The sequence below is a fragment of the Entelurus aequoreus genome, linkage group LG01 (assembly GCF_033978785.1).
Source record: "Entelurus aequoreus isolate RoL-2023_Sb linkage group LG01, RoL_Eaeq_v1.1, whole genome shotgun sequence".
NCBI lineage: Eukaryota > Metazoa > Chordata > Actinopteri > Syngnathiformes > Syngnathidae > Entelurus > Entelurus aequoreus.
In genome coordinates, this window is record NC_084731.1 from 99,120,564 (window position 1) to 99,133,572 (window position 13,009).

At 32.1% G+C, this 13,009-nt stretch overlaps 1 protein-coding gene across 9 annotated transcripts in view; it reads right to left on the bottom strand.

Annotated features, from left to right (window-relative positions):
- Positions 1–13,009, bottom strand: part of LOC133660024 (nck-associated protein 5-like) — a 254,191-nt gene that overhangs the window by 78,790 nt on the left and 162,392 nt on the right. For all 9 annotated transcript variants that reach the window (XM_062063058.1, XM_062063066.1, XM_062063050.1 and 6 more), the window contains one exon: positions 7,156–7,246. In XM_062063058.1, the coding sequence (XP_061919042.1) occupies positions 7,156–7,246 (91 nt within the window). The remainder of the gene's footprint in view (positions 1–7,155; positions 7,247–13,009) is intronic.

Here is a 13,009-nt window from a genome sequence, read left to right on the forward strand (position 1 = left end):
TTTTTTATACATAATAAAGCTTTTGCACCTCAGGCCAACTACCAGACTATCCGTCATACATGCTGCTTATCCTCAATGGAGCGCATTAGCAGTGACATTTAGCCACATGAAACCTCTTTTTTTCCCTGCCCTTCTTTTATTTGTACTCATCACTCATTTCTTGGGGTTTTTTTTTTGTCGCCACACTGCAAAAAGTGAAATCTAAGTAAGATGAAATATCTCAAATAAGGCTGATATTTGCTTATTTTCTGTCTGATAAGATCATTCTTATCACTAAGCAGATTTTATGTTAGAGTGTTTTACTTGTTTTAAGGCAGGTCATTTTTTAACGGCCCCATGGCCCATTTTAAAATATGATTTAAAAAAATGAAAAACATAAAAAAGTGGTATAAAAGAGCAAACAGGTGAAATGTAACAAGAAAATGTCGCAATGTTTACTCTACCAACACAAAGTTGCCATGCAGGCTGTTTCTTTCTTTAAAAAATAATAATGAATCAAAATCAATGTTATTATAAATGATTGACCTATCCAAGGCTCCGATTACGTCACATTAAATATTGCACTTTTAGATATTTTTTGGGGAAAATGTTGCATATTTCGTGTTTGCCATATAAAAAATTTTTTTGTTGTTGTTGTTTTTTTAAACAAAAAACATAAACAACAATACAACGTATAATTGACGGATAGATCTGAAGTTGATCTCGAGATTATTGTGTTAAAAGTAAACAGTAAAAAAATATATATAATTTATTTTTTGACACTTTAATGAGTAGGACCCTTTTGGATCCCCAATCATTTTTGTGTGATTTGTTTTTAAGTGTCGTTGCTCGAAAAATAATAATGAATTAAAATCAATGGTGTTATGAGTTATTGACCTTTTGTGTCTCATAATTAAAACAGATGACAGCCAAAACTGACTTTGCTGTTTTATTTTTAATGAAACAATAGAAAATAGGTACTCATATAGTAGTACAGTTGGCACAGTACATTAACTGACAGTTAATATTTAAACATTTAACATGTGACATTTCTAACTATTTTGAACAGAATAGTTCATGCACATTCAGATGAATTCTTCAAAATTACAATTAAAATGTTTTTGGCCGGGGGCCAGGCTGTATATATGTGCACTGACTCAGTGGTCCCCAACCACCCGGTACCGGTCTGCGGACCGATTGGTACCGGGCCGCACAAGAAATTAATTTTTTAATATTTTTTATTTTTTATTTTTATTTTAGGAAATCAACATAAAAAACACAATATATACATTATACATCAATATAGATCAATACAGTCTGCAGGGATACAGTCCGTAAGCACACGTGATTGTATTTATTTATGTAAAAAAAAAAAAAAAAAAAAAAAAAAAAAAATTAAATACACCCCCCCACCCCACCCCACCGGTCCGTGGGACAAATTTTCAAGCGTTGACCGGTCCGCAGCTACAAAAAGGTTGGGGACCACTGCACTGACTGAAAGAGCACGCACTTGGCGCGATGATGTCATGTTATCCATGGAAAAATGCATTTTTAGACCATATGATTTGCCTGAGCGGCTAGGAGACCCCAAGAGTAACAAGCGCTTGCCTTGTTGCCTTTCCATTAAGAACAATAAATTAGTTTTTAGTATAAGTTTGCTGGTTTCAAGAAATGTAATGCCGAGCGCATATCATTATGTCAAGATAATGGCACTAGCATTTACTTCATATAACAAAATTGTTTTCAACATATTGAGCAAAAAGGTCTCTTTTTTTTTTTTTTCTACCAAGACAAGTGCACTTGTTATTAGTGAGAATATACTTATTTTAAGCTATTTTTGGGTTCATTGAGGTTAGCTAATTTGACTTGTTTTGGAAAGTCTTGACAAGCCTAATTTTCTTGTTGTATTAGTAGATAATTGTGCTTAGTTCAAATAAAATACCCCTCATTTGTTTTTGAACACTGACTTTTTGCAGTGCAGTTCGTTGCACAAAAATGAAAGCATTCTCTCACTCAGAATATATCATGCATGTACCAAACGGGATGCCCTTTTCTTCTAATCCCTTTGCAGGCATTAAATGATTTTTTTCCGGCATTTGGGGCTTAGAAGGATTAATTTAGCTGCTATAACAAAGGAAAGCGATAAAGAACGGTGTTCACGCAAATACACGCGGAGCACATCTGGATGCTACACTGCAAAAAATTTGTGTTCAAAAACAAGAAAAAAAATACAAAAATGAGGGGTATTTTATTTGAACTAAGCAAAATTATCTGCTAATAGAACAAGAAAAATCGGCTTGTCAAGACTTTCCAAAACAACCTCCGAGGACAAAGCTATGAACAATGGGAGACCGGGCTTTCTGCTCGGCCGCTCCCAGTCTGTGGAACGCTCTCCCTGACCACCTGAGGGCACCACAGACTGTGGACGCTTTTAAAAAAGGCTTATAAACCCATCTTTTTAAAAAAGCCTTTTTTTTACACATATGCATACCTCAATGAACCCCAAAATACCTTAAAATAAGTATATTCTCACTAATAACAAGTGCACTTTTCTTGGTAGAAAAAAAAATTAGACCTTTTTGCTCAATATGTTGAAACAATTTCTGAAATGAAGTAAATGCTAATGCCATTTTCTTGACATAATAATATGCGCTAGGCATTACATTTCTTGGAACCAGCAAACTTATACTAAAAACTAAAGTATTGTTCTAAATAAAAAAGAAACCGCTTGTTACTCTCGGGGTCTCCTAGCCGCTCAGGCAAATCATATTGTCTAAAAATGCATTTTTCCATGGATAACATGACATCATCGCGCCAATTGCGTGCTCTTTCAGTCAATTAGTGCGCATATATACAGCCCGGCCCCCGGCCAACATTTTTTTTATTGTAATTTTGAAGAATTTACCTGAATGTGCATGAACTATTTCTGTTCAAAATTGTTTCAAATGTCACATGTTTAAGTATTATACGCATTTTCTATTGTTTCATTGAAAATAAAACAGCAAAGTCCATTTGGCTGTCATCTGTTTTAATTATGAGACACAATTGTGTCACAGTCATGATTTTTTTGTTCCTGCTTGAAATAAGAAATGATGACTTTAAAAAAGTAGTTTTATACTTGTGAGTGTTGATGACGCAACAGTTGATATTCTAGTTTCAAGCATGTTTTACTCAATATAGCTCATCAAATTACGGAGCCCCTAAAGCGGGGGTCGGCAACCCGCGGCTCTAGAGCCGCATGCGGCTCTTTAGCGCCGCCCTAGTGGCTCTCTGGAGATTTTTCAAAAATGTATGAAGAAAGGAAAAAGATGAGGGGAAAAAAATCCATTTTTTTGTTTTAGTATGGTTTCTGTAGGAGGACAAACATGACACAAACCTCCCTAATTGTTATAAATCACACTGTTTGTATTAAATATGCTTCACTGATTCAAGTATTTGGCGAGCGCCGTTTTGTCCTACTTATTTTGGCGGTCCTTGAACTCACCGTATACCGTAATTTCCGGACTATAAGGCGCTACTTTTTCCCCTCGTTCTGGTCCCTGCGGCTTATACAAGGGTGCGGCTTATATACGGCCTGTTCTTCTCCGACACCGACAAAGAGTATTTCGGTGGTTTTAGTACGCAGGAGGAAGACGATGACACAATGATTAAAGACTGACTTTTCATATACCGGTAGTAGGCTGGTTATTTTGATAACATACAGGCGAGCACTTTGTATTACTTTGCAGCGTTGTATTATTTGTACTCTGCACGAATGCTGTTCGCCATGTCAAAGATGTGAAAGTTTGATTGAATGATTGAAAGATGTATAGTTAATAAATGGGACGCTTTGCGTTCCCAAACAGTCATCTCTGTCCCGACAATCCCCTCCGTGGTAGCAGGAACCCCTATATACTACGCTAATTACACATCAAAACCCTGCGGCTTATAGTCGGGTGCGGCTTATATATGGAGCAATCTGTATTTTCCCCTAAATTTAGCTGGTGCGGCTTATAGTCAGGTGCGGCTTATAGTCGGGTGCGGCTTATATATGGAGCAATCTGTATTTTCCCCTGAATTTAGCTGGTGCGGCTTATAGTCCGGAAATTACGGTAGTTTGTTTACATGTATAACTTTCTCCGACTTTCTAGGACGTGTTTTATGCCACTTTTTCTGTCTCATTTTGTCCACCAAACTTTTAACGTTGTGCATGAGTGCACAAAGGTGAGTTTTGTTGATGTTATTGACTTGTGTCAATCTAATCGATGCTAACATGCTATTTAGGTTAGCGATATGTACATATTGCAGCATTATGCCTCATTTGTAAGTATATTTGAGGTCATTTAGTTTCCTTTAAGTCCTCTTAATTAAATTTATATCTCACGACACATGTAATATGGCTTTTAATTTTTTGCGGCTCCAGACAGATTTTTTTTTAACTTTTGGTCCAATATGGCTCTTTCAACATTTTGGGTTGCCGACCCCTGCCCTAAAGGGACATGGGGGGAAAAAAGTTCTATAATTTTTTTTAATTTTTTTTTTTAGACATGTATCTCGTGCGCACCCATGTCTAAAAAAAAAATAAAAATAAAATAAAATAATTTAAAAAAAATTTCCCCTCATGTCCCTTAAGGGGCTCCGTATAAAATCTCAGCAACAAGCTGTAATATCTTACCGAGATCATTTAGGACCAAAACCCTTAAAACAAGTAAAACACTCCAACATAAAATCTGCTTAGTGAGAAGAATGATCTTATCAGACAGAAAATAAGCAAATATCACCCTTATTTGACATATTTCATCTTACTTAGATTTCACTTTTCGCAGTGTGGATGCTATGTGTTTGTTTGTTTTTTTGACAACTTTCTTAGGGGTCTGTAAAAAAAAGATGGAAAACAAATCTGGGCAGGTGTGAAAACAAATTGTCAAGTGTGACCCGGAAGGTGACTCTCTGCTGGGGAGACGTGCGATCGTTCTAATTCCCACTACTTCCCCTGCTCCATCCCGCCAGCCATTTCTGCAACATAACAAGGTCAGCCATGATTGTTTTCCTCTCGGCTCTCACTTTTTTCCCTCCCTTAGCACTAAACTGAAAAATACGCCAAACTCAGGCAGCTATTCCCATGTCCTCAGATCTTATGAAAAATACAAGCGGCGCCACACGCGCTTTTTTTTTTCGAATGATCAAGTTTACGGAAAGACTTTTCGCCACCTGAGTTGCCAAACATTGCTCATGAAAAAAAACTAGTGTCTTTCCACTAAATAATATCATCCACTCTGAGTACCACCGCAAAACAAACCACCGTGGGGCCAAAGAAAGATGCGAGTGCCAGAACTTTGATAAAGAAAGTGAGAAACACTTTACACTCATCTCATGTTTGTGTTTGTCTTGTATTTTATTAGGAAATTTTGCCAAAAACGAGGCTCAGTCGCCCCTCAACTTAAGAGTGTTTTGAGATAAGAGCTGTCCCTCGGCTAGTTGTTATAAACATTTGGTCTAGCGTTAGCATATATATACAGAGTAGAAATGTCCGATAATGGATTTGTTTGCCAATATCCGATATTCCGATATTGTCCAACTCTGAATTACCGATTCCGATATCATCCGGTACCGATATATACAGTCGTGGAATTAACACATTATTATGCCTAATTTTGTTGTGATGCCAAAATAAATCAACTCAAGTTATGGAAAAAAAAAATGCCATATTTATTATTAAAGTCACAAAGTGCATTATTTTTTTTTAACATGCCTCAAAACAGCAGCTTGGAATTTGGGACATGCTCTCCCTGAGAGAGCATGAGGAGGTTGAGGTGGGCGGGGTTTTGGGGTAGAGGGTAGCGGGGGGTGCATATTGTAGCGTCCCGGAAGAGTTAGTGCTGCAAGGGGTTCCGGGTATTTGTTCTGTTGTGTTTATGTTGTGTTACGGTGCGGATGTTCTCCCGAAATGTGTTTGTCATTCTTGTTTGGTGTGTGGGTTCACAGTGTGGTGCATATTTGTAACAGTGTTAAAGTTGTTTACACGGCCACCCTCAGCGTGACCTGTATGGCTGTTGACCAAGTATGCGTTGCATTCACTTGTGCGTGTGAAAAGCCGTAGATATTATGTGAGTGCCTTCGAGGTTAATTGGCGCTCTGCACTTCTCCCTACGTCCGTGTACACGGCGGCGTTTTAAAAAGTCATACATTTGACTTTTTGAAACCGATACCGATAATTTTGAAACCGACACCGATAATTTCTGATATTACATTTTAAAGCATTTATCAGCCGATATTATCGGCAGTCCGATATTATCGGACGTCCCTAATACAGATCATTGTTTTTCCATTATTTAAAAAAAAACAAAGGGAGAGTGAAGGACAGTGCTGAGAGGAAGTGGATGATAGTCATTAAATTAAAGAAAGAAATCATCGAAAACATGAGGGAGTGTGTAGCCGACTTGGTAGAGCAGTACGAGCGTATCAGAGGGAGTCTGCACCACACTGATGCAGAATGAGCGGTAAGAAGAAAGGCGGTGGGATTGCCATCTTGGACGCACGCGAGGTGGTGTAATCCTGGACATATTACTGTAAAGGAGCGTGTTTGCATGCCGGACTTCGAACTTCTGGCTGTTGCGAATTCGACCATATTATTTGCCAAGGGAGTTTACTTCTGTAATCTTCATCCCTCCTTCTGCAGACGAGTCTGCCGCTTGCGACGCCATCCATGCCGCTGTTGCTTGGCAACAGACCAAACACCCCGATGCACTCAATGTCATTTCTGGTGACTTTAATCATAAAAAATGTTTTTAAAAAAAAGAACAATTTCCCTTGCGGATCATTAAAGTTTGTCTAAGTCTAAGTCCACAAAGGTCAAAAACATCAGACATGTATTCATTAAGATATGGAGAAGCAGCTCGAAGAAGACACCGTAGTCCTCAGTTTAGGGTGAATACTGTACATTATTATTATTACATTACCTTATAAAACTACTGAAGTTGCCAGTAGCACAATATCATGTATTGTTTTTATTTCTTAACCTAAATGTTGCTTCTTATTTTGTTCCATGTTAAAATCGGGCTGTTTTGGGTGGGCCGAGTACTAATTGAACTGATTGCAATGTAGTTTGAATGGGCGATGTTGATTTGATGTACAGTACAAGTGTTTTCAGTTAAGAGCAGACACGCCACAAATAAATAGCGCTTCTTAATTGTTTACTTTGTAGGCCTTCATGATGTCCGCTGTGTCTGCCGCCGTCTGCTCCACGACGCCCTGACTCTGCAGCAGCGACCGCACCGTCTCTTCCATCCTGCACACACAAGACATGGTATATCAATCAATCAATCAATCAATGAATGAATGAATGAATGAATGCATGCATTGACTCCGGCAGACTGACACACATACAGTATATAACAACACTTCATCACTCTTTGTAATTTGACAGACATGGGGTTACGGGGAAATAAGCAAGAATGCTTATCCAGTTCCCGCCCCTAATCAATCATACTTATATGTTGGTTATATACGTTAGTTATATATGTTAATTATATATGTTAATTATATATGTTAATTATATATGTTAATTATATATGTTGGTTATATGTGTTGGTTATATATGTTAATTATATATGTTGGTTATATGTGTTGGTTGTATATGATAATTATATATGTTGGTTATATGTGTTGGTTATATATGTTAATTATATATGTTAATTATATATGTTGGTTAAATGTGTTGGTTATATATGTTAATTATATATGCTAATTATATATGCTGGTTATATGTGTTGGTTATATTTGTTAATTATATATGTTGGTTATATGTGTTGGTTATATATGTTAATTATATATGTTAATTATATATGTTGGTTAAATGTGTTGGTTATATATGTTAATTATATATGTTAATTATATATGTTGGTTATATGTGTTGGTTATATATGTTAATTGCATATGTTAATTATATATGTTAATTATGTATGTTAATTATGTATGTTGGTTATATATGTTGGTTATATATGTTAATTATATATGTTAATTATATATGTTGGTTATATGTGTTGGTTATATATGTTAATTATATATGTTAATTATATATGTTAATTATATATGTTGGTTATATATGTTGGTTATATATGTTGGTTATATATGTTAATTATATATGTTAATTATATATGTTAATTATATATGTTAATTATATATGTTAATTATATATGTTGGTTATATATGTTAATTATATATGTTGAATTATGTGTTGGTTGTATATGTTAATTATATATGTTGGTTATATATGTTGGTTATATATGTTAATTATATATGTTAATTATATATGTTGGTTATATGTGTTGGTTATATATGTTAATTATATATGTTGGTTATATGTGTTGGTTATATATGTTAACTATATATGTTAATTATATATGTTGGTTATATGTGTTAATTATATATGTTGGTTATATGTGTTGGTTGTATATGTTAATTATATATGTTGGTTATATATGTTAATTATATATGTTAATTATATATGTTGGTTATATGTGTTGGTTATATATGTTAATAATATATGTTGGTTATATATGTTGGTTATATATGTTAATTATATATGTTAATTATATATGTTGGTTATATGTGTTGGTTATATATGTTAATTGTATATGTTGGTTATATGTGTTGGTTATATATGTTAATTATATATGTTAATTATATATGTTGGTTATATGTGTTGGTTATATATGTTAATTATATATGTTGGTTATATGTGTTGGTTATATATGTTAATTATATATGTTGGTTATATGTGTTGGTTATATATGTTAATTATATATGTTAATGATATATGTTGGTTATATATGTTGATTATATATGTTGGTTATATATGTTGGTTATATATGTTAATTATATATGTTAATTATATATGTTGGTTATATATGTTAATTATATATGTTGGTTATATGTGTTGGTTATATATGTTAATTATATATGTTGGTTATATGTGTTGGTTGTATATGTTAATTATATATGTTGGTTATATATGTTGGTTATATATGTTGGTTATATATGTTGGTTATATATGTTAATTATATATGTTAAGTATATATGTTGGTTATATGTGTTGGTTATATATGTTAATTATATATGTTGGTTATATATGTTGGTTATATATGTTAATTATATATGTTAATTATATATGTTGGTTATATGTGTTGGTTATATATGTTAATTATATATGTTGGTTATATATGTTAATTACATATGTTAATTATATATGTTGGTTATATATGTTAATTACATATGTTATTTATATATGTTGGTTATATATGTTAATTATATGTTAATTATATATGTTGGTTATATGTGTTGGTTATATATGTTAATTATATATGTTGGTTATATATGTTAATTACATATGTTAAATATATATGTTGGTTATATATGTTAATTACATATGTTATTTATATATGTTGGTTATATATGTTGGTTATATATGTTAATTATATATGTTAATTATATATGTTGGTTATATGTGTTGGTTATATATGTTAATTATATATGTTGGTTATATATGTTGGTTATATATGTTAATTATATATGTTAATTATATATGTTGGTTATATGTGTTTGTTATATATGTTAATTACATATGTTAATTATATAGATAGATAGATAGATAGATAGATAGATAGATAGATAGATAGATAGATAGATAGATAGATAGATAGATAGATAGATAGATAGATAGATAGATAGATAGATAGATAGATAGATAGATAGATAGATAGATAGATAGATAGATAGATAGATAGATAGATAGATAGATAGATAGATAGATAGATAGATAGATAGATAGATAGATAGATAGATAGATAGATAGATAGATAGATAGATAGATAGATAGATAGATAGATAGATAGATAGATAGATAGATAGATAGATAGATAGATAGATAGATAGATAGATAGATAGATAGATAGATAGATAGATAGATAGATAGATAGATAGATAGATAGATAGATGGATAGTACTTTATTGAGACCTTCAGGAGAGTTATATGTTGGTTATATGTGTTGGTTAAATATGTTAGTTATATATGTTAATTATGTATGTTGGTTATATATGTTAATTACATATTTTAATTATATATGTTGGTTATATATGTTAATTACATATGTTAATTATATATGTTGGTTATATATGTTGGTTATATATGTTAATTATATATGTTGGTTATATATGTTAATTATATATGTTAATTATATATGTTGGTTATATGTGTTGGTTATATATATTAATTATATATATGTTAATTATATATGTTGGTTATATATGTTGGTTATATATGTTAATTATATATGTTGGTTATATATGTTGGTTATATATGTTAATTTTATATGTTGGTTATATATGTTAATTAAATATGTCAATTATATATTTTGGTTATATGTGTCGGTTATATATGTTATTTACATATGTTGGTTATATATGTTGGTTATATATGTTGGTTGTATGTGTTGGTTATATATGTTAATTATATATGTTAATTATATATGTCGGTTATATGTGTTGGTTATATATGTTAATTATATATGTTAATTATATATGTTGGTTATATGTTATGGTTATATATGTTAATTATATATGTTAATTATATATGTTGGTTATATGTGTTGGTTATATATGTTAATTATAGATGTTGGTTATATGTGTTGGTTATATATGTTAGTTATATATGTTGGTTATATGTGTTGGTTATATATGTTGATTATATATGTTGGTTATACATGTTGGCTATATATGTTGGTTATATATTTTGATTATATATGTTGGTTATATATGCTGGTTGTATATGTTGGTTATACATGTTGGTTATATATTCTAATTAAATGTGTTGATTATATATGTTGGTTATATATGTTGGTTATATATGTTAATTATATATGTTGGTTGTATATGTTGGTTATATATGTTGGTTATATGTGTTGGTTACATATGTTGGTTATATGCGTTGGTTATATATGTTGGTTGTATATGTTGGTTATATATGTTGGTTATATATGTTAATTATATATATTGGTTATATATGTTGGTTATATATGTTGGTTATATATGTTGGTTTTATATGTTGGTTATATATGTTGGTTATATGTGTTGGTTATATATGTTGTTATATATGTTGGTTATACATGCTGGTTATATAAGTTGGCTATATATGTTGTTATATATGTTGGTTATTTATGTTGGTTTTATATGTTAATTATTTATGTTGTTTATATATGTTGGTTATATATGTTGGTTATATATGTTGGTTATATATGTTAATAACAGCAATCGGAGTGTTGCTGGTTACTGGGGTTTAATTCCCACCTTCTACCATCCTAGTCACGTCTGTTGTGTCCTTGGGCAAGACACTTCACCCTTTGCCTCTGATGGCTTCTGGTTAGCGCCTTGCATGGCAGCTCCCTCCATCAGTGTGTGAATGTGTGTGTGAATGGGTGAATGTGGAAATACTGTCAAAGCGCTTTGAGTACCTTGAAGGTAGAAAAGCGCTATACAAGTATAACCCATCTATCATTTATCATTTATAATTATATATGTTGGTTGTATATGTTGGTTATATATGTTGGTTATATATGTTGTTGGATATGTTGGTTATATATGTTGGTTATACATGTTGGTTATTTATGTTGGTTAAATATGTTAATTATATATGTTGTTTATATATGTCAATTATATATGTTGGTTATATATGTTGGTTATATATGTTGGTTATATATGTTAATTATATATGTTGGTTGTATATGTTGGTTATATATGTTGGTTACATATGTTGGTTTTATATGTTGGTTATATGTGTTGGATATATATGTTGTTATATATGTTGGTTATATATGCTGGTTATATATGTTGGTTATATATGTGGGTTATACATGTTGGTTATTTATGTTGGTTATATATGTTAATTATATATGTTGGTTATATATGTTAATTATATATGTTGGTTATAAATGTTGGTTATATATGTTGGTTATATATGTTAATAATATATGTTGGTTATATATGCTGGTTATATATGTTGGTTATTTATGTTGGTTATATATGTTAATTATATATGTTGGTTATATATGTTGGTTATATATGTTGGTCGTATATGCTGGTTATATATGTTGGTTATATATGTTGGTTATATATGTTGGTTGTATATGTTGGTTATTTATGTTGGTTATATATGTTAATTATATATGTTGGTTATATATGTTGGTTATATATGTTGGTTGTATATGCTGGTTGTATATGTTGGTTATATATGTTGGTTATATATGTTGGTTGTATATGTTGATTATTTATGTTGGTTATATATGTTAATTATATATGTTGGTTATATATGTTGGTTATATATGTTGGTTATATATGTTAATAATATATGTTGGTTATATATGCTGGTTATATATATTGGTTATATATGTTGGTTATATATGTTGGTTGTATATGCTGGTTATATATCCTGGTCGGATACCGGAAGTAGCGTGACGTCACAGGTTGTGGAGCTCCTCACATCTGCACATTGTTTACAATCATGGCCACCAGCAGCGAGAGCGATTCGGACCGAGAAAGCGACGATTTGAGCGAGGATGAAAGATTTGTGGATGAGGAAAGTGAGAGTGAAGGATTAGAGGGCAGTGGAAGCGATTCAGATAGGGACCTGATATTCAGCTGGGAATGACCAAAACAGTAAATAAACACAAGACATATATATACTCTATTAGCCACAACACAACCAGGCTTATATTTAATATGCCACAAATTAATCCCGCATAACAAACACCTCCCCCCTCCCGTCCATATAACCCGCCAATACAACTCAAACACCCGCACAACACACTCAATCCCACAGCCCAAAGTACCGTTCATACAGCACATATATTTCCCCAAAGTCCCCAAAGTTACGTACATGACATGAACATAGCGGCACGCACGTACGGGCAAGCGATCAAATGTTTGGAAGCCGCAGCTGCGTACTCACGGTACCGCGTATCCAACTCAAAGTCCTCCTGGTAAGAGTCTCTGTTGTCCC